Raw genomic sequence first — 22,437 nt, forward strand, 5'->3', positions numbered from 1 at the left:
GTTACTTGGGTGCAGAGCAGTTTAGAGAGAGTTACGACAAGAACGACCGGAAGTGCTTGGTGGGCCAATGGAATCTGATTAGAAAGCCTAAATATGTAGAGAGAACTGCAGTTTCTGGTAATAAGAAGTCAATAAATGCATTGATTTACTATATATATATATATATATATATATATATATATAGCACAGTGACATGTGTATCTAGTTACATCAATGTCATTTTTTAAGTAAAATTCCGCTATGGATGGGCAGGAACGGTAGGGGCCATACTGGGGGCCGGTGTGGGGGCGCTCCTGGGCCCCTTGTGCCATGGGGGGGTATCAAGTACCTTTACTGCTCTGAGTACCGCTCTCATTCCTGCTTTCAGCCAGAATGCTTTCGTAGAATATTCCGATCAGGGTGAAAGCCAGACAAATATTCAATCCTCCCCTCCAAGTCCAAGCGAGAAAAATTACCCCCAGGCTGCTTGATGACATCATAGTATTAATTTCAATTTGCCACTGTTGCAGGTGCTCACCAAGCTATTTCCTATAATAGAAGTCAATGGGGGAAAAACCGTGGCTTCAACCATTCCGAAGGTGAACAACTCTGTGTACAAAAGTTGGCACACGTTTAGAATTCCAATTCATGAACAAAAGGCTCTTCCTGTTCATGTTCTGTGTATGTTTTCCGTTGCAAACCCAAACAACAGCCAGGTAAAACATTCCAAACATGCAAATTACAGTAGGTGTGTCAATTTAATTTGTTTCTTTGAGATCACCTATACAGATACGCACACTTATAGAGACAAACTTAAGGGATAGGCCTACACACGCTGATTCTGAAACACAGAAATACGTTGGTGTTTAACCTGCTCTTTGGTTACAACCTGCTGTTTGGATTGACTTCCAATATACATTTGCTGGAGTTTCTACATTTGTTGGGTGAGTCTTCAATTAATATCACTAAACTAGGCTAAGCTATGTTGAAGCTAGTAGGCCTAATGGAGCTGTGTGCTGTCAAAGTTACCTAGACTGAACCAACAGCAGAAGCTTATGCATTTAGCCAATAATAATATTTTAATTAATGATCCACTATGTTAAAGTATAGTTAAATAATTGTATAGCAGTGTGTTTAACATGAAAAGCTAGATGGCTGCTAGTAGAAGTTAAAACAAAGCCTCGCATTTTGGGCTGAGGTTACTGTGACGCATAGGCCTACTACGATGTCAGTAGGCCTTTTTGCTTTATTTTCAACATCAACATTGAATAACATGCTATTTTTAATAAAATCCTAAAATATGTAAATACAAAATAAAGTGAACAATTAGGTAATAATCCTGCTTCCTTTAAGCATAATAAATATAAAAAGAAGTCCATTCAATGTAAATATTAAATTGTTAAATAAATATTAAATAATATTTTAAGCCAATCCACGGATCACATGCGTTCCGAACCGTGAGGGTTGATCCGTACGGATCATCCGTGGTCCGTTGCACCACAGAAAAGCTGTGACATTTTCAAGAATTTAACAACACAGGCTGGATTTGTATGGAAGCATTTAGGACAATAAAATACAATTGTTAAAATGAGAATGCAATCATCCATTTTCATTTTTGTTTTTCGAAACATGTCCAAGAGTGGGTGGAAAATACTCCACCCATTGGATGACAGAACATGAAAGTGGATTTGAATGTTGTAACTAAGCATCGTCATACTAACTTGTAGGGAGCATTGGTGTCACCTGCTCTTGCTCCAAGGCATCGGCTGTCTCTAGGCAACCCAGGCACCAGATTGAATTGATCTATGTTAACATTTCTGCCAACCACGGATACATTGAATCTCAACGTTTCTGAACCAAAAACCCTTCAAAATGAATGTTTCAAGATACGTGTATATCAATGTTTGGGTTTGTATAAACTGTTCGTTGCACTTTTGAGGCTCTTTTGGCATTTTGAGGGATAAATCCACATCTAGGTTTGTGTAAATTAACCTTTACATAGAACTCGTAAACTTGTAAGCAACGTGAACTATGCTTAGATTGTGTACATTAATGTTACTCATCACAGCGTCCCGCTCCTATCACAGGAATCAAGAATCAATATGTCCGTCAGCGTCAGGAATAGACCATCCCGCAATCCGGTAAGAAAACAAGTTTTTTTTATCACTCTTAAGTTAATGGTTAGCAAAAAGATTTTTATGATTCCTGATTACAGTAATTAATAAACAAGTTGGAATTCCATTGAGGGGAGTTCCTAGTATTCAATACAACTCGTTGAAATTTGTACAGCCCTTAAACAACTTTACTGTCTGAAATGGCTTAACGGGACATTTATTTATGACGCCCCCCTAGCCCTAGCCCCCAAGAGGTCAAGAAAAAACACTCTTAATTAGCAAGGTGCACACCAAACATGTAGATAACTGCTAATTTATTGACTACACAAACGTGAATCCACACAATCAGAAACATTCACATTGTCAGACACTGAGACAGACAGTCATCCCCTTGAGCCATGTGCACCGCCGGCTTGGCCAGCGAAAAATTTGCATCCATTCCCGTCTTTGCATTGACCTTGTATGTATTCGTGCCGCCTCATCACAAATTTGCTTTGCTTTTGGTGCGCACGCAACTTAAATAGGTCAGTTTTCAGCTTTGCTTAGTATGTTTCAGCAGAGTCAGCTTCCCCGATTACAGGTGGCAGACTATTCCATAGATAGGGGGCTCGTGAGAACTCTGTTTCCCCCATTTCTCTTGAACCTTTGGTAATGAAAGAAGGCCAGCTCCCGATGAATGGAGGGGCCGAGTATAAGGAATAATAAGGTCCTTCAGTTAGGATGGTGCTAATTGCGCAATGCTTGTTGTCTGTGTGCACAATTGTGCTATTTAAACTTACAACTGTAAAAATGAAAACACAAACAAGCTTGTTCTATTATTTTGTTAATGAGCAGTGCTGCCCTGGGTCCAGCGCCCAAAGTTTAATGTATTTTAACATTTATAAAACTGCAGAAAATGCGAGGCACATCTTAACTAACTAACTCTATAACATTCTTGGACCATCTGCCAATGTCCCCAGATGCTGGAGAAGGGACATCTGATCTCCCATCTTCACCTGCCCTCTCTCCGGAGCTTTTACGTTCAGCCAATTATTTGTGGTCTCTGTGTAATTTATAACACACTGCTATGTTGTCTTTAATTTTATTAGGTTCCAAGCACAAAGTGCGAGGCAACCTATTGTAATCGTTAGTTGTATTATTATTCTGCCACTATTGTAATCGTTAGTTTTATTATTATTCTGCCACGTTTGATTTACGCAGCCTAAACCATTCGCACGCTTTTTATGAAACTTACTGCAGCTGTAGAGGCTGACTCAAGATTAACAGAGAGCAAATGTTACACTGATTGTCCCAAAGGTGGCGCTATAACAACTGTCCAAAAATGCAAACTTTGTAAAAACATATCTCGTAACTGTTTTGACTTAGTCATGAAACTTTGTTCACATATGCATATCCTCATGGTGAACAAATATGCCTCAGAAACCTATGACTTCCGGCGACCAGATTTTCCGCCATCTTGAATTTAGTTAAAAACATTAAATTCCCTAAGGATCCCAAGTTTTTTGACTTTGACAAAAATCCTTTAGCCCATATCATCTATGGACCATTATCTTCAATCTAAGTAAGACTAGTCTGTACAATAAAGATTAAAGCACCCAGGAGCCATTGACTGCTAAAAGGGGTGTGGTTTAAACCGCGAAAAGAATTAAATGCTCATATCAACATCAAATTGGACTCCTATGATCTTGACTCCAATACAAAAGTTGTTCAGAATCAAATTCTGAACAAGTTAAAACAAACATTTTCAAATAGGGGGTGGCATAAAAATGGGCATGGCCTGTCACTAAAATCGCCACAGTTCATAGATGCAATGTTTGATTTGAGCGGGACCGGCATAGTGGCTGTTGGGGATCAAAGTTTCAACTGCTCAAGTGAAATTAAGTTGATTGACAAAACAATATGGCCGACAGAGGCAGTGGCGTAGCCAGACTTTTTTTCAAGGGGTGGCAAGAGGGTGGCCAAGGCTTTTATCGGGTTCCAGGGGTGGTCAGTGCCACTCCGGCCACCCCTCTGGCTCCGCCACTGGACAGAGGCTAACAATCGTCCAAATTTAACTTAACGCCAAAAGGCAGGGTTAACTTAACCCAATCATCATCAAACTTGGTGTAGTCAAAGGCACATGAATCAAGATGAAACTGTCCAAATTGTATCTAAATAGGCCTAAAGGTGGCGCTATAGCAACAGTATAAAAATGCAAACTTTGAACAAGCATATCTCTTAAACGTTTTACAGACATGAAACTTTGTTCACACATGCATATCCTCATGCTGAACAAATATGCCTCAAGAACCTGAGTTTATTTGGATAGATTTGCGACTATTTTGAACTTTGTTAAAAACACTCAATTCCCTAAGGATCCTAGGTTTTTGGACGTACGGTCATGAAAGTTTGTTCGCCCAGCACCAGATCCAAGCTGAGGCTATTCCAGCATTGTCAACTCTTTATAGTCTGCGTCACGGTCTTAATTGTCAACTCTTTATGGTCTGCGTCACGGTCTTAATGGTTAGGGTTTCAATAAATTACGACCTTTTGATGACCATGATCTCTTCCGGGAGATTGTTTTGTAATAGCTTATCAAAAAGGTAGTAATTTTCTTCCTCTTTATGGCCCTCTTAGGAAATGACTTCCGACAATGCTGGCCAGGGCTTCAGCAGTCAGTCCCCCATTGTGAAGCAGGATGGAGAGAAGCGCGGCAGAGTGGAACCATCTGCCAAGAAGCACATTGCCATACCGTATCCATATCTGGTTCAAACCAGTCCAGTAAGGGTTGTGTGTGCGACAGGTAAAAGTGTGTATGTTTGCAGTGCAGATTTGTGATATGGCCACTCAAAGTCGTGCCGCTACCTTAACCTCGCCCTAGTCTCTTTCTTGTGTCCGGTGCCATGCTGGTGGCGCTGTTGGTGAAGGCCCACTACCCTGTGCCATCATCATCACCAAACTGCTCCAAACTCCTGAAACCCATCCCTTCTAATGACATCCTTAACCTGGTATGAGTCAAGCCCACAGACAGATGCATAACATCAACATGGGAGAAGAATAACTATACACTCCTATTTAGCCATTTAGCAGGGACTTTCTTCAAAAGCAACTTAGATTGAATTTAGATGAATGTCACTAAGGAGCAGGCCGGGGCGTTTGGGCATCTTGCTCAAGGACACCTACCAGAGATGGGGGGTTGAAACGCAGCAGCTTTCATCTGGAAGTACACCCTAACCCCTAGACTGCCACCCCCTCAGATGCACACAGGACACAACAATTTTTCTGATCAATTGAGGAGGCTGGATTTGAGTAAAAAATAAACACAATTTTGTTTCACTATTGTCGATCAGATCTTTGCTGGGAGGTGGATCCTGCAGGAGGCGTACTCTAGTGACTCCACTGATCAGAATGCCCTGACCCACACTAAGAGCTCCTGGGCAGAGTTCTCCAGGAGGCCCAATGGCACCATCCACCTGGACATGGCACACATGCTGAGCGTCCCGTGAGTAGCGCTCACTTTCACTTTCACTTTCAGCTCCCCCATCACAGGGAGAAGCGCTCGCCGCTAATGGTCGAAGACCAGTGGGTAGATCATTAGTTTTACTCGTTATATATATTGCATTAGACATTTTTGCCTCATGTCGGCAGAATAATTTTTTTTTATATTAAAGTGTACTGCAGTTGCGGCTGTAACAACAGGTTTTATTCCTTTCTTCATGTAACAGAAACAGGCCAATGTGGTGTGTCCACCACCACTTCAGGGGCATTGAACTTCGCAACAACTCACTATACCTCTATCTGCCCCGTAAGTAAATAAACCAATAAACACATGCATAATCGCATGGTACATTTGATGATGTGTAAACTTGCACTATGTTGATCTACAGTAGCTATTAACTCCATTAAAAGCGAGTCAATCCGTTCAGGGTTTTTATTCTCTATAAATTGTTTTATTCTTGCCCCTGTGTGAAAAATGAACAGTAACTGTTGACCGACAGAAACCGTTGTCCGATACATAATATAGCTCTGACCGTAGCGTGAACTCAAGCCACTAGAGGCTGCTAATGGAAAAACGTTCATAGTGCCGGTTTAATGGAAAGATAAGCCATGCAATGGGTCTCTATTTCAGAGTTCAAGGCAAATGCGACCTTCCACTTCATCAAGGCCTGCAATGAATGTCTAGTCATGACCGCTGTAGCATTTGTGCCTGGATATGGGGCTCTGGACTACCTGTTTATCTATGGTAAAGTAGTACTCGTCTGTCTGTCTGTCCCTATCTGTTTCCGTCTGATGGTTTTCTAGATTAAGCACTACAATGTGGGGGTTGCTCATAGTTTTGTTTACCTAATTTTGCTACTTTTTTTTTTTTTTTTTCAGGTCTAGATTCACACGACTATTGCATCAGACCAACCAGAGAGCTGGCCTCCTGCAAGCGCCTGGTGACCCCGCCCCCTTTCAAGTATCATGGAGCAGGTAAGAAATTACCTGTGTGTGTGTGTGTGTGTGTGTGTGTGTGTGTGTGTGTGTGTGTGTGTGTGTGTGTGTGTGTGTGTGTGTGTGTGTGTGTGTGTGTGTGTGTGTGCCCATCCAACAACCTCTTCATCTAACTCTCTATAGCTCCTGACCCGGTCATGTTTCATGTGCCCCTTGCAGAGTTCTGCCCTAATGACTCGAGCGATTATCAGAGTCCTGAAACGCGTGACAAGGATTTTGTTCCACCGTGTCTTCACCATCGAACATAGTCTACAAGAAGATATCAAATGGCTCTATCAAAAAATAAATAATCTCTCAATGGAAATGTTGAAGACTATGATTGTTTTCAATAGTTTTTTCTGTCTTTAAAGTGTCACTATTGTATGCACTAAACACCTGCATTTCAGCTAAAACCTTGCTTCGTCTTTTAATCCATGGCAATATATTAATTGGTTCAATACTTGTTACAACCTTTGAATTAAAATAATGTTATTGTTCGTGTTACTGAAAGTATAAAGGCATTGTGATCATTTAGTTGTCTCTGTCACATTGTTTTCCAAAGTTGTTTGTGCGTTACTCGCTGAGAGTACCATATCTCAGACCAACATGTGTACTTCAACCTGCACTGAATGCATGCGCGCTCCCGCAGCCGTGGATACAGGGGGTAAGCGTTCTCTCTCTCTCTATGTCTCTCTCTCTCTCTCTCTCTCTCTCTCTCTCTCTCTCTCCCTGTAATCCCAAACATTTTAACTTTTGAGTGGTCATTGGGGAATTAAGGAGCACATTGGCACATCCTATTTCAGGGGATGGGTATGGATGGTTTGACTTCTGTAGTTTTGTTTGTTAAGCGTATTACTCCAGGCATTATTCTTCACCAGCTGGAAGGTTCTAATAAAGAAATGGAATCCAAGCTATCTTTGGTCTTTGATTTAATTAATTATAGTGACTCTGGCATGTATATTGATAACCCAATGGAATTGACTGCATGGATATGGTAATTTAAACATTTAGTTTCTCATGTTGATTGCCATGTTAAGTTGGCGCAACTTAAAGCAGCTTCACATGTAGTTAACTACTTTTGCTGTGTTTGTGTAACTTGGCTTGCTACATTTGACTGGGTGGTAGCTTCTGTGTAGTGAAGCTTCATTCATGGCAGAGTAACTGGTAGCTTAGCTCACTACATTTTCAAAGTAGCTTTCCCAACACTGCTAGTCAGTATGATGGCAACATGCCCTGGAAAGAGTTCCTACACCGGTTTGAGAGCTGTGCTCGGACTAATCACTGGTCAGAAAAGAGTACGACTGTCCAGTTAAAGTTCTGCTTGGTGGGTACAGCAGGGGTAAGCATCCACAGAAACCCAAGGGTCTTCTCAGTGGGACTACAGCCGCCTGGTGGCCGTAAAGACATTACATGGGAGGAGATTCGCTGTCATAACTGTTCAGGCCTGGGTCACGTGAAGAGAGTGCGCCCCTGACCAAGGAAAATGACCAGAGCCCGAGCTTCACCCACCTACCCTGAAAGCTCAGAGGCTGCCTTGCTTCACCGTAAAACCAAAGGTCAAGAGATGAGCATTCACATGCTTGTGTATGAGCTGGAAGTGTGTGCTGTTTTGGACAGTGGGGCACGGAAGAGTGTGTTTCCTTTGTGTCAGTACAACGCTATCACCCAGATGTCTGAACACCACTTCAAACATCAACTACAACAACACAACTACCAGGTGTCGGGCCTGGTGACATACCTGTACTCGGGGTGGCTCACGTTCCTGTCCAGATCAACAACCGCCAGGTGAGTATGCATTTCCTTGTTGTTGACATAGCTGGTGAGGAGACTCTCCTAGGCCACCCATTCCTGACCCAAGGCCAAGCACACCTTGACTTGGGAAACCACCGCATTGTATTGTTTGAGGAAGTACCTTATGTCCACATTCCTTCGTTCCTGACTGCAAACCCCGCTCGGGTTTCAATACCGGTTCCACCTGTTCCCACCGATTGTAGTCGCTAAGACACGGTGGAGGGTTATATAAGGTAATGACCTTACTAGTTTTTAATAGATGTTAATTCAGTTACGTATTCCAGTTACGTGTTCATTCAACATTATGTATTCCTAGCCTTTATCTTACCCAAATGACTATATAGCACTGCTATATCGTATATACTGTATATATGTAACCGGCCTCATTCTAGCAGCCTCCATCGTGTGACGACGGTGAAGTAGGACACAGGGTTGATCTCCACACAGGCACTTTTATTTTCTCCTGTGTCACATGCAAACAGTAGGGGGCGCCAGCCACCGTCAGATTCACTCATGGAAACCAGTTATCCGGTTGAAATCAGACAACCGAACGCATTAACAATATAAATGTTTACAAAATCTCAATAAAAAACACAGAAATAAAACATACAAAAAAACCTCTAATGGGAAATGTACATTAACACCGTCAGTGACCCACCTGTGTCACATACCAACAGTAGGGGGCGCAGCCGCCGTCAGATCCACTCATGGAAACCTGAACACAACGCGGTCGGATGAGTGATATATCAACGGGCATCCCACACATCAGCTGACGCTACCCCCCACCCTCGTCATTGTCATCCATCATATGGAACACACTTCAATGACAGTACGGCGGCAATATCTACAATTAAACAGAATAATATCACCATATGACACAGGAGCCACGAGGAGCGCGACTCACCAGTTATCCGGTTGAAATCAGACAACCGGACGTTGCGTCAACCGGCGTTACAGACACAGGGCGAGCTCCCAAGATTTTTCTAAATAAAAGCACAAACACCACAACGGGTAATACAGTAAAACTAAACCAATAAATGAATTGGGGCGGAATCTATAACACAACATACACACTTGTTACATATATATATTTTTTAATATTCACTTTTAAAAAGCACAAGCACAAGCACAAAGTGTGAGGCAACTGATTGTAATTGTTAGTATTATTATTTATTTTTATGAAACTTACTGCAGCTGCTGGCCCTAGGCGGGGAGATGGTCCGTCTTTACCAGGAGGGCCCCTAACTACAGTCTGTCTTTACCAGGAGGGCCCCTAGCTACAGTCTGTCTTCACCAGGAGGGCCCCTAGCTACAGTCTGTCTCTACCAGGAGGGCCCCTAGCTACAGTCTGTCTTTACCAGGAGGGCCCCTAGCTACAGTCTGTCTTTACCAGGAGGGCCCCTAGCTACAGTCTGTCTTTACCAGGAGGGCCCCTAGCTACAGTCTGTCTCTACCAGGAGGGCCCCTAGCTACAGTCTGTCTTTACCAGGAGGGCCCCTAGCTACAGTCTGTCTTTACCAGGAGGGGCCCCTAGCTACAGTCTGTCTCTACCAGGAGGGCCCCTAGCTACAGTCTGTCTCTACCAGGAGGGCCCCTAGCTACAGTCTGTCTTCACCAGGAGGGCCCCTAGCTACAGTCTGTCTTTACCAGGAGGGCCCCTAGCTACAGTCTGTCTCTACCAGGAGGGCCCCTAGCTACAGTCTGTCTTCACCAGGAGGGCCCCTAGCTACAGTCTGTCTTCACCAGGAGGGCCCCTAGCTACAGTCTGTCTTCACCAGGAGGGCCCCTAGCTACAGTCTGTCTTCACCAGGAGGGCCCCTAGCTACAGTCTGTCTTCACCAGGAGGGCCCCTAGCTACAGTCTGTCTTCACCAGGAGGGCCCCTAGCTACAGTCTGTCTTCACCAGGAGGGCCCCTAGCTACAGTCTGTCTTTACCAGGAGGGCCCCTAGCTACAGTCTGTCTTTACCAGGAGGGCCCCTAGCTACAGTCTGTCTTTACCAGGAGGGCCCCTAGCTACAGTCTGTCTTTACCAGGAGGGCCCCTAGCTACAGTCTGTCTTCACCAGGAGGGCCCCTAGCTACAGTCTGTCTTTAACAGGAGGGCCCCAGGATAAGATTGACATTATTGTCCGGAAGGGACAATAATAAGGGTCTTTCATGCTTAGAAATACAAATTAATTTACAATACAATCATTACAATGCAAATAAATATGTCAAACTGTGTGACTTATAGGCTACGGTCAGTTAATGCTGTTCGCAAGAAAGAAAGTTCACTTCTTTCAGAGCGGACACGTGAGAATTCCCCAATTGCATGTGTTTGGAGTTCGTCAGAAGTTAGTAATGCCGATAGCTGCGATGCAAGGACTCTCTCCTGCCTCTCCTTATTAGTGTATATGATAGACTCTGCTGCCACCTGATGGTCAGGGAAACATATAGCCCGTGGACATATTACATCCTCCTTCCTAGATGTGTTACTTGGGTGCAGAGCAATTTAGAGAGAGTTACGACAAGAACGACCGGAAGTGCTTGGTGGGCCAATGGAATCTGATTAGAAAGCCTAAATATGTAGAGAGAACTGCAGTTTCTGGTAATAAGAAGTCAACAAATGCATTGATTTACTATATATATATATATATATATATATATATATATATATATATATATATATATATATATAGCACAGGGAAATGTGTATCTAGTTACATCAATGTCATTTTTTAAGTAAAATTCCGCTATGGATGGGCAGGAACGGTAGGGGCCATACTGGGGGCCGGTGTGGGGGCGCTCCTGGGCCCCTTGTGCCATGGAGGGGTATCAAGTACCTTTATTGCTCTGAGTACCGCTCTCATTCCTGCTTTCAGCCAGAATGCTTTCGTAGAATATTCCGATCAGGGTGAAAGCCAGCCAGATATTCGAACCTCCCCTCCAAGTCCAAGCGAGAAAAATGCCCCCCAGGCTGCTTGATGACATCATAGTATTAATTTCAATTTGCCACTGTTGCAGGTGCTCACCAAGCTATTTCCTATAATAGAAGTCAATGGGGAAAAAACCGTGGCTTCAACCATTCCGAAGGTGAACAACTCTGTGTACAAAAGTTGGCACACGTTTAGAATTCCAATTCATGAACAAAAGGCTCTTCCTGTTCATGTTCTGTGTATGTTTTCCGTTGCAAACCCAAACAACAGCCAGGTAAAACATTCCAAACATGCAAATTACAGTAGGTGTGTCAATTTCATTTGTTTCTTTGAGATCACCTATACAGATACGCACACTTATAGAGACAAACTTAAGGGATAGGCCTACACACGCTGATTCTGAGACACAGAAATACGTTGGTGTTTAACCTGCTCTTTGGTTACAACCTGCTGTTTGGATTGACTTCCAATATACATTTGCTGGAGTTTCTACATTTGTTGGGTGAGTCTTCAATTAATATCACTAAACTAGGCTAAGCTATGTTGAAGCTAGTAGGCCCAATGGTGCTGTGTGCTGTCAAACTGAGCTAAGTTAGACTGAACCAACCGCAGAAGCTTATGCATTTAGCCAATAATAATATTTTAATTAATGATCCACTATGTTAAAGTATAGTTAAATAATTGTATAGCAGTGTGTTTAACATGAAAAGCTAGATGGCTGCTAGTAGAAGTTAAAACAAAGCCTCGCATTTTGGGCTGAGGTTACTGTGACGCATAGGCCTACTACGATGTCAGTAGGCCTTTTTGCTTTATTTTCAACATCAACATTGAATAACATGCTATTTTTAATAAAATCCTAAAATATGTAAATACAAAATAAAGTGAACAATTAGGTAATAATCCTGCTTCCTTTAAGCATAATAAATATAAAAAGAAGTCCATTCAATGTAAATATTAAATTGTTAAATAAATATTAAATAATATTTTAAGCCAATCCACGGATCACATGCGTTCCGAACCGTGAGGGTTGATCCGTACGGATCATCCGTGGTCCGTTGCACCACAGAAAAGCTGTGACATTTTCAAGAATTTAACAACACAGGCTGGATTTGTATGGAAGCATTTAGGACAATAAAATACAATTGTGAAAATGAGAATGCAATCATCCATTTTCATTTTTGTTTTTCGAAACATGTCCAAGAGTGGGTGGAAAATACTCCACCCATTGGATGACAGAACATGAAAGTGGATTTGAATGTTGTAACTAAGCATCGTCATACTAACTTGTAGGGAGCATTGGTGTCACCTGCTCTTGCTCCAAGGCATCAGCTGTCTCTAGGCAACCCAGGCACCAGATTGAATTGATCTATGTTAACATTTCTGCCAACCACGGATACATTGAATCTCAACGTTTCTGAACCAAAAACCCTTCAAAATGAATGTTTCAAGATACGTGTATATCAATGTTTGGGTTTGAATAAACTGTTCGTTGCACTTTTGAGGCTCTTTTGGCATTTTGAGGGATAAATCCACATCTAGGTTTGAGTAAATTAACCTTTACATAGAACTCGTAAACTTGTAAGCAACGTGAACTATGCTTAGATTGTGTACATTAATGTTACTCATCACAGCGTCCCGCTCCTATCACAGGAATCAAGAATCAATATGTCCGTGGTCAGGAATAGACCATCCAACAATCCGGTAAGAAAACAAGTTTTTTCTTAAGTTACTCTTAAGTTAATGGTTAGCAAAAAGATTTTTATGATTCCTGATTACAGTAATTAATAAACAAGTTGGAATTCCATTGAGGGGAGTTCCTAGTATTCAATACAACTCGTTGAAATTTGTACAGCCCTTAAACAACTTTACTGTCTGAAATGGCTTAACGGGACATTTATTTATGACGCCCCCCTAGCCCAAGAGGTCAAGAAAAAACTCTCTTAATTAGCAAGGTGCACACCAAACATGTAGATAACTGCTAATTTATTGACTACACAAACGTGAATCCACACAATCAGAAACATTTACATTGTCAGACACTGAGACAGACAGTCATCCCCTTGAGCCATGTGCACCGCCGGCTTGGCCAGCGAAAAATTTGCATCCATTCCCGTCTTTGCATTGACCTTGTATGTATTCGTGCCGCCTCATCACAAATTTGCTTTGCTTTTGGTGCGCACGCAACTTAAATAGGTCGGTTTTCAGCTTTGCTTAGTATGTTTCAGCAGAGTCAGCTTCCCCGATTACAGGTGGCAGACTATTCCATAGATAGGGGGCTCGCGAGAACTCTCTGTTTCCCCCATTTCTCTTGAACCTTTGGTAATGAAAGAAGGCCAGCTCCCGATGAATGGAGGGGCCAAGTATAAGGAATAATAAGGTCCTTCAGTTAGGATGGTGCTAATTGTGCAATGCTTGTTGTCTGTGTGCACAATTGTGCTATTTAAACTTACAACTGTAAAAATGAAAACACAAACAAGCTTGTTCTATTATTTTGTTAATGAGCAGTGCTGCCCTGGGTCCAGCGCCCAAAGTTTAATGTATTTTAACATTTATAAAACTGCAGAAAATGCGAGGCACATCTTAACTAACTAACTCTATAACATTCTTGGACCATCTGCCAATGTCCCCAGATGCTGGAGAAGGGACATCTGATCTCCCATCTTCACCTGCCCTCTCTCCGGAGCTTTTACGTTCAGCCAATTATTTGTGGTCTCTGTGTAATTTATAACACACTGCTATGTTGTCTTTAATTTTATTAGGTTCCAAGCACAAAGTGCGAGGCAACCTATTGTAATCGTTAGTTGTATTATTATTCTGCCACTATTGTAATCGTTAGTTTTATTATTATTCTGCCACGTTTGATTTACGCAGCCTAAACCATTCGCACGCTTTTTATGAAACTTACTGCAGCTGTAGAGGCTGACTCAAGATTAACAGAGAGCAAATGTTACACTGATTGTCCCAAAGGTGGCGCTATAACAACTGTCCAAAAATGCAAACTTTGTAAAAACATATCTCGTAACTGTTTTGACTTAGTCATGAAACTTTGTTCACATATGCATATCCTCATGGTGAACAAATATGCCTCAGAAACCTATGACTTCCGGCGACCAGATTTTCCGCCATCTTGAATTTAGTTAAAAACATTAAATTCCCTAAGGATCCCAAGTTTTTTGACTTTGACAAAAATCCTTTAGCCCATATCATCTATGGACCATTATCTTCAATCTAAGTAAGACTAGTCTGTACAATAAAGATTAAAGCACCCAGGAGCCATTGACTGCTAAAAGGGGTGTGGTTTAAACCGCGAAAAGAATTAAATGCTCATATCAACATCAAATTGGACTCCTATGATCTTGACTCCAATACAAAAGTTGTTCAGAATCAAATTCTGAACAAGTTAAAACAAACATTTTCAAATAGGGGGTGGCATAAAAATGGGCATGGCCTGTCACTAAAATCGCCACAGTTCATAGATGCAATGTTTGATTTGAGCGGGACCGGCATAGTGGCTGTTGGGGATCAAAGTTTCAACTGCTCAAGTGAAATTAAGTTGATTGACAAAACAATATGGCCGACAGAGGCAGTGGCGTAGCCAGACTTTTTTTCAAGGGGTGGCAAGAGGGTGGCCAAGGCTTTTATCGGGTTCCAGGGGTGGTCAGTGCCACTCCGGCCACCCCTCTGGCTCCGCCACTGGACAGAGGCTAACAATCGTCCAAATTTAACTTAACGCCAAAAGGCAGGGTTAACTTAACCCAATCATCATCAAACTTGGTGTAGTCAAAGGCACATGAATCAAGATGAAACTGTCCAAATTGTATCTAAATAGGCCTAAAGGTGGCGCTATAGCAACAGTATAAAAATGCAAACTTTGAACAAGCATATCTCTTAAACGTTTTACAGACATGAAACTTTGTTCACACATGCATATCCTCATGCTGAACAAATATGCCTCAAGAACCTGAGTTTATTTGGATAGATTTGCGACTATTTTGAACTTTGTTAAAAACACTCAATTCCCTAAGGATCCTAGGTTTTTGGACGTACGGTCATGAAAGTTTGTTCGCCCAGCACCAGATCCAAGCTGAGGCTATTCCAGCATTGTCAACTCTTTATAGTCTGCGTCACGGTCTTAATTGTCAACTCTTTATGGTCTGCGTCACGGTCTTAATGGTTAGGGTTTCAATAAATTACGACCTTTTGATGACCATGATCTCTTCCGGGAGATTGTTTTGTAATAGCTTATCAAAAAGGTAGTAATTTTCTTCCTCTTTATGGCCCTCTTAGGAAATGACTTCCGACAATGCTGGCCAGGGCTTCAGCAGTCAGTCCCCCATTGTGAAGCAGGATGGAGAGAAGCGCGGCAGAGTGGAACCATCTGCCAAGAAGCACATTGCGATACCGTATCCATATCTGGTTCAAACCAGTCCAGTAAGGGTTGTGTGTGCGACAGGTAAAAGTGTGTATGTTTGCAGTGCAGATTTGTGATATGGCCACTCAAAGTCGTGCCGCTACCTTAACCTCGCCCTAGTCTCTTTCTTGTGTCCGGTGCCATGCTGGTGGCGCTGTTGGTGAAGGCCCACTACCCTGTGCCATCATCATCACCAAACTGCTCCAAACTCCTGAAACCCATCCCTTCTAATGACATCCTTAACCTGGTATGAGTCAAGCCCACAGACAGATGCATAACATCAACATGGGAGAAGAATAACTATACACTCCTATTTAGCCATTTAGCAGGGACTTTCTTCAAAAGCAACTTAGATTGAATTTAGATGAATGTCACTAAGGAGCAGGCCGGGGCGTTTGGGCATCTTGCTCAAGGACACCTACCAGAGATGGGGGGTTGAAACGCAGCAGCTTTCATCTGGAAGTACACCCTAACCCCTAGACTGCCACCCCCTCAGATGCACACAGGACACAACAATTTTTCTGATCAATTGAGGAGGCTGGATTTGAGTAAAAAATAAACACAATTTTGTTTCACTATTGTCGATCAGATCTTTGCTGGGAGGTGGATCCTGCAGGAGGCGTACTCTAGTGACTCCACTGATCAGAATGCCCTGACCCACACTAAGAGCTCCTGGGCAGAGTTCTCCAGGAGGCCCAATGGCACCATCCACCTGGACATGGCACACATGCTGAGCGTCCCGTGAGTAGCGCTCACTTTCACTTTCACTTTCAGCTCCCCCATCACAGGGAGAAGCGCTCGCCGCTAATGGTCGAAGACCAGTGGGTAGATCATTAGTTTTACTCGTTATATATATTGCATTAGACATTTTTGCCTCATGTCGGCAGAATAATTTTTTTTTATATTAAAGTGTACTGCAGTTGCGGCTGTAACAACAGGTTTTATTCCTTTCTTCATGTAACAGAAACAGGCCAATGTGGTGTGTCCACCACCACTTCAGGGGCATTGAACTTCGCAACAACTCACTATACCTCTATCTGCCCCGTAAGTAAATAAACCAATAAACACATGCATAATCGCATGGTACATTTGATGATGTGTAAACTTGCACTATGTTGATCTACAGTAGCTATTAACTCCATTAAAAGCGAGTCAATCCGTTCAGGGTTTTTATTCTCTATAAATTGTTTTATTCTTGCCCCTGTGTGAAAAATGAACAGTAACTGTTGACCGACAGAAACCGTTGTCCGATACATAATATAGCTCTGACCGTAGCGTGAACTCAAGCCACTAGAGGCTGCTAATGGAAAAACGTTCATAGTGCCGGTTTAATGGAAAGATAAGCCATGCAATGGGTCTCTATTTCAGAGTTCAAGGCAAATGCGACCTTCCACTTCATCAAGGCCTGCAATGAATGTCTAGTCATGACCGCTGTAGCATTTGTGCCTGGATATGGGGCTCTGGACTACCTGTTTATCTATGGTAAAGTAGTACTCGTCTGTCTGTCTGTCCCTATCTCTTTCCGTCTGATGGTTTTCTAGATTAAGCACTACAATGTGTGGGTTGCTGATAGTTTTGTTTACCTAATTTTGCTCCTTTTTGGTTTATTTTCAGGTCTAGATTTACACGACTATTGCATCAGACCAACCAGAGAGCTGGCCTCCTGCAAGCGCCTGGTGACCCCGCCCCCTTTCAAGTATCATGGAGCAGGTAAGAAATTACCTGTGTGTGTGTGTGTGTGTGTGTGTGTGTGTGTGTGTGTGTGTGTGTGTGTGTGTGTGTGTGTGTGTGTGTGTGTGTGTGTGCCCATCCAACAACCTCTTCATCTAACTCTCTATAGCTCCTGACCCGGTCATGTTTCATGTGCCCCTTGCAGAGTTCTGCCCTAATGACTCGAGCGATTATCAGAGTCCTGAAACGCGTGACAAGGATTTTGTTCCACCGTGTCTTCACCATCGAACATAGTCTACAAGAAGATATCAAATGGCTCTATCAAAAAATAAATAATCTCTCAATGGAAATGTTGAAGACTATGATTGTTTTCAATAGTTTTTTATGTCTTTAAAGTGTCACTATTGTATGCACTAAACACCTGCATTTCAGCTAAAACCTTGCTTCGTCTTTTAATCCATGGCAATATATTAATTGGTTCAATACTTGTTACAACCTTTGAATTAAAATAATGTTATTGTTCGTGTTACTGAAAGTATAAAGGCATTGTGATCATTTAGTTGATGTCTCTGTCACGTTGTTTTCCAAAGTTGTTTGTGCGTTACTCGCTGAGAGTACCATATCTCAGACCAACATGTGTACTTCAACCTGCACTGAATGCATGCGCGCTCCCGCGGCCGTGGATACAGGGGGTAAGCGCTCTCTCTCTCTCTCTCTCTATGTCTCTCTCTCTCTCTCTCTCTCTCTCTCTCTCCCTGTAATCCCAAACATTTTAACTTTTGAGTGGTCATTGGGGAATTAAGGAGCACATTGGCACATCCTCTTTCAGGGGATGGGTATGGATGGTTTGACTTCTGTAGTTTTGTTTGTTAAGCGTATTACTCCAGGCATTATTCTTCACCAGCTGGAAGGTTCTAATAAAGAAATGGAATCCAAGCTATCTTTGGTCTTTGATTTAATTAATTATAGTGACTCTGGCATGTATATTGATAACCCAATGGAGTTGACTTTGCATGGATATGGTAATTTAAACATTTAGTTTCTCATGTTGATTGCCATGTTAAGTTGGCGCAACTTAAAGCAGCTTCACATGTAGTTAACTACTTTTGCTGTGTTTGTGTAACTTGGCTTGCTACATTTGACTGGGTGGTAGCTTCTGTGTAGTGAAGCTTCATTCATGGCAGAGTAACTGGTAGCTTAGCTCACTACATTTTCAAAGTAGCTTTCCCAACACTGCTAGTCAGTATGATGGCAAAATGCCCTGGTGTAACATATTTCAGCCATAATATTCTCCCATAGCCACAATACTGAGTATACGTAACATAAGCCTTAAGACTGCTGCACAACCAGGCAACAGCTGATCATGAAAGGGGCGGGCTTTTAAAGCCACAGAACACGCCCACCTCTACCTTCTTATTTAACTCGGACTCTGCCATTTTAGGTCAGAATCTCTTGGGCGGCGTATCGATTAGATGTAAAACTTAGAGACGCTCCACGCGTGTTATATACGATCCCTCTCCTTTTGTTTCATAGACAATAGACCAATAACCTTAACCAAATAAAGTGAGTTAAAAGCGATCCTGTCTCGGCGGCCTTTCCTGGACTAAAATTCATAACACTGGAAAGAGTTCCTACACCGGTTTGAGAGCTGTGCTCGGACTAATCACTGGTCAGAAAAGAGTATGACTGTCCAGTTAAAGTTCTGCTTGCTGGGTACAGCAGGGGTAAGCATCCACAGAAACCCAAGGGTCTTCTCAGTGGGACTACAGCCGCCTGGTGGCCGTAAAGACATTACATGGGAGGAGATTCGCTGTCATAACTGTTCAGGCCTGGGTCACGTGAAGAGAGTGCGCCCCTCACCAAGGAAAATGACCAGAGCCCGAGCTTCACCCACCTACCCTGAAAGCTCAGAGGCTGCCTTGCTTCACCGTAAAACCAAAGGTCAAGAGATGAGCATTCACATGCTTGTGTATGAGCTGGAAGTGTGTGCTGTTTTGGACAGTGGGGCACGGAAGAGTGTGTTTCCTTTGTGTCAGTACAACGCTATCACCCAGATGTCTGAACACCACTTCAAACATCAACTACAACAACACAACTACCAGGTGTCGGGCCTGGTGACATACCTGTACTCGGGGTGGCTCACGTTCCTGTCCAGATCAACAACCGCCAGGTGAGTATGCATTTCCTTGTTGTTGACATAGCTGGTGAGGAGACTCTCCTAGGCCACCCATTCCTGACCCAAGGCCAAGCACACCTTGACTTGGGAAACCACCGCATTGTATTGTTTGAGGAAGTACCTTATGTCCACATTCCTTCGTTCCTGACTGCAAACCCCGCTCGGGTTTCAATACCGGTTCCACCTGTTCCCACCGATTGTAGTCGCTAAGACACGGTGGAGGGTTATATAAGGTAATGACCTTACTAGTTTTTAATAGATGTTAATTCAGTTACGTATTCCAGTTACGTGTTCATTCAACATTATGTATTCCTAGCCTTTATCTTACCCAAATGACTATATAGCACTGCTATATCGTATATACTGTATATATGTAACCGGCCTCATTCTAGCAGCCTCCATCGTGTGACGACGGTGAAGTAGGACACAGGGTTGATCTCCACACAGGCACTTTTATTTTCTCCTGTGTCACATGCAAACAGTAGGGGGCGCCAGCCACCGTCAGATTCACTCATGGAAACCAGTTATCCGGTTGAAATCAGACAACCGAACGCATTAACAATATAAATGTTTACAAAATCTCAATAAAAAACACAGAAATAAAACATACAAAAAAACCTCTAATGGGAAATGTACATTAACACCGTCAGTGACCCACCTGTGTCACATACCAACAGTAGGGGGCGCAGCCGCCGTCAGATCCACTCATGGAAACCTGAACACAACGCGGTCGGATGAGTGATATATCAACGGGCATCCCACACATCAGCTGACGCTACCCCCCACCCTCGTCATTGTCATCCATCATATGGAACACACTTCAATGACAGTACGGCGGCAATATCTACAATTAAACAGAATAATATCACCATATGACACAGGAGCCACGAGGAGCGCGACTCACCAGTTATCCGGTTGAAATCAGACAACCGGACGTTGCGTCAACCGGCGTTACAGACACAGGGCGAGCTCCCAAGATTTTTCTAAATAAAAGCACAAACACCACAACGGGTAATACAGTAAAACTAAACCAATAAATGAATTGGGGCGGAATCTATAACACAACATACACACTTGTTACATATATATATTTTTTAATATTCACTTTTAAAAAGCACAAGCACAAGCACAAAGTGTGAGGCAACTGATTGTAATTGTTAGTATTATTATTTATTTTTATGAAACTTACTGCAGCTGCTGGCCCTAGGCGGGGAGATGGTCCGTCTTTACCAGGAGGGCCCCTAACTACAGTCTGTCTTTACCAGGAGGGCCCCTAGCTACAGTCTGTCTTCACCAGGAGGGCCCCTAGCTACAGTCTGTCTCTACCAGGAGGGCCCCTAGCTACAGTCTGTCTTTACCAGGAGGGCCCCTAGCTACAGTCTGTCTTTACCAGGAGGGCCCCTAGCTACAGTCTGTCTTTACCAGGAGGGCCCCTAGCTACAGTCTGTCTCTACCAGGAGGGCCCCTAGCTACAGTCTGTCTTTACCAGGAGGGCCCCTAGCTACAGTCTGTCTTTACCAGGAGGGGCCCCTAGCTACAGTCTGTCTCTACCAGGAGGGCCCCTAGCTACAGTCTGTCTCTACCAGGAGGGCCCCTAGCTACAGTCTGTCTTCACCAGGAGGGCCCCTAGCTACAGTCTGTCTTTACCAGGAGGGCCCCTAGCTACAGTCTGTCTCTACCAGGAGGGCCCCTAGCTACAGTCTGTCTTCACCAGGAGGGCCCCTAGCTACAGTCTGTCTTCACCAGGAGGGCCCCTAGCTACAGTCTGTCTTCACCAGGAGGGCCCCTAGCTACAGTCTGTCTTCACCAGGAGGGCCCCTAGCTACAGTCTGTCTTCACCAGGAGGGCCCCTAGCTACAGTCTGTCTTCACCAGGAGGGCCCCTAGCTACAGTCTGTCTTCACCAGGAGGGCCCCTAGCTACAGTCTGTCTTTACCAGGAGGGCCCCTAGCTACAGTCTGTCTTTACCAGGAGGGCCCCTAGCTACAGTCTGTCTTTACCAGGAGGGCCCCTAGCTACAGTCTGTCTTTACCAGGAGGGCCCCTAGCTACAGTCTGTCTTCACCAGGAGGGCCCCTAGCTACAGTCTGTCTTTAACAGGAGGGCCCCAGGATAAGATTGACATTATTGTCCGGAAGGGACAATAATAAGGGTCTTTCATGCTTAGAAATACAAATTAATTTACAATACAATCATTACAATGCAAATAAATATGTCAAACTGTGTGACTTATAGGCTACGGTCAGTTAATGCTGTTCGCAAGAAAGAAAGTTCACTTCTTTCAGAGCGGACACGTGAGAATTCCCCAATTGCATGTGTTTGGAGTTCGTCAGAAGTTAGTAATGCCGATAGCTGCGATGCAAGGACTCTCTCCTGCCTCTCCTTATTAGTGTATATGATAGACTCTGCTGCCACCTGATGGTCAGGGAAACATATAGCCCGTGGACATATTACATCCTCCTTCCTAGATGTGTTACTTGGGTGCAGAGCAATTTAGAGAGAGTTACGACAAGAACGACCGGAAGTGCTTGGTGGGCCAATGGATCTGATTAGAAAGCCTAAATATGTAGAGAGAACTGCAGTTTCTGGTAATAAGAAGTCAACAAATGCATTGATTTACTATATATATATATATATATATATATATATATATATATATATATATATATATATATATATAGCACAGGGAAATGTGTATCTAGTTACATCAATGTCATTTTTTAAGTAAAATTCCGCTATGGATGGGCAGGAACGGTAGGGGCCATACTGGGGGCCGGTGTGGGGGCGCTCCTGGGCCCCTTGTGCCATGGAGGGGTATCAAGTACCTTTATTGCTCTGAGTACCGCTCTCATTCCTGCTTTCAGCCAGAATGCTTTCGTAGAATATTCCGATCAGGGTGAAAGCCAGCCAGATATTCGAACCTCCCCTCC

At 43.2% G+C, this 22,437-nt stretch overlaps 4 protein-coding genes across 4 annotated transcripts in view; all 4 read left to right on the forward strand.

Moving 5' to 3' along the window:
* The window catches only part of LOC311359650 (solute carrier family 35 member C2-like), a gene marked incomplete at its 3' end in the record, with an annotated part of 4,324 nt that extends 2,220 nt beyond the window's left edge, over positions 1-2,104 (forward strand). The window contains exon 4 of the mRNA XM_084479715.1: positions 2,067-2,104. Coding sequence (XP_084335841.1) covers positions 2,067-2,104 — 38 coding nt within the window. The remainder of the gene's footprint in view (positions 1-2,066) is intronic.
* The window catches only part of LOC311360206 (hepatic lectin-like), a gene marked incomplete at both ends in the record, with an annotated part of 50,798 nt that overhangs the window by 12,708 nt on the left and 15,653 nt on the right, over positions 1-22,437 (forward strand). The window lies entirely within an intron of this gene.
* LOC311359652 (uncharacterized protein) lies at positions 4,713-8,759 on the forward strand (the record flags this gene model as incomplete). The annotated part of the gene is made up of 9 exons (XM_084479716.1): positions 4,713-4,825; positions 4,954-5,080; positions 5,423-5,574; positions 5,798-5,877; positions 6,202-6,315; positions 6,450-6,545; positions 6,726-6,784; positions 8,197-8,330; positions 8,729-8,759. 9 exons carry the CDS (start codon positions 4,713-4,715, stop codon positions 8,757-8,759), a joined length of 906 nt encoding a protein of 301 aa, XP_084335842.1.
* LOC311359653 (uncharacterized protein) lies at positions 15,542-19,932 on the forward strand (the record flags this gene model as incomplete). Its single annotated transcript, XM_084479717.1, has 9 exons — positions 15,542-15,654; positions 15,783-15,909; positions 16,252-16,403; positions 16,627-16,706; positions 17,031-17,144; positions 17,277-17,372; positions 17,539-17,597; positions 19,370-19,503; positions 19,902-19,932. The coding sequence occupies 9 exons, from the start codon at positions 15,542-15,544 to the stop codon at positions 19,930-19,932; spliced, it is 906 nt and encodes a 301-aa protein (XP_084335843.1).

Source organism: Micromesistius poutassou (assembly GCF_964030765.1).
Source record: "Micromesistius poutassou genome assembly, chromosome: 15".
Taxonomy (NCBI): domain Eukaryota; kingdom Metazoa; phylum Chordata; class Actinopteri; order Gadiformes; family Gadidae; genus Micromesistius; species Micromesistius poutassou.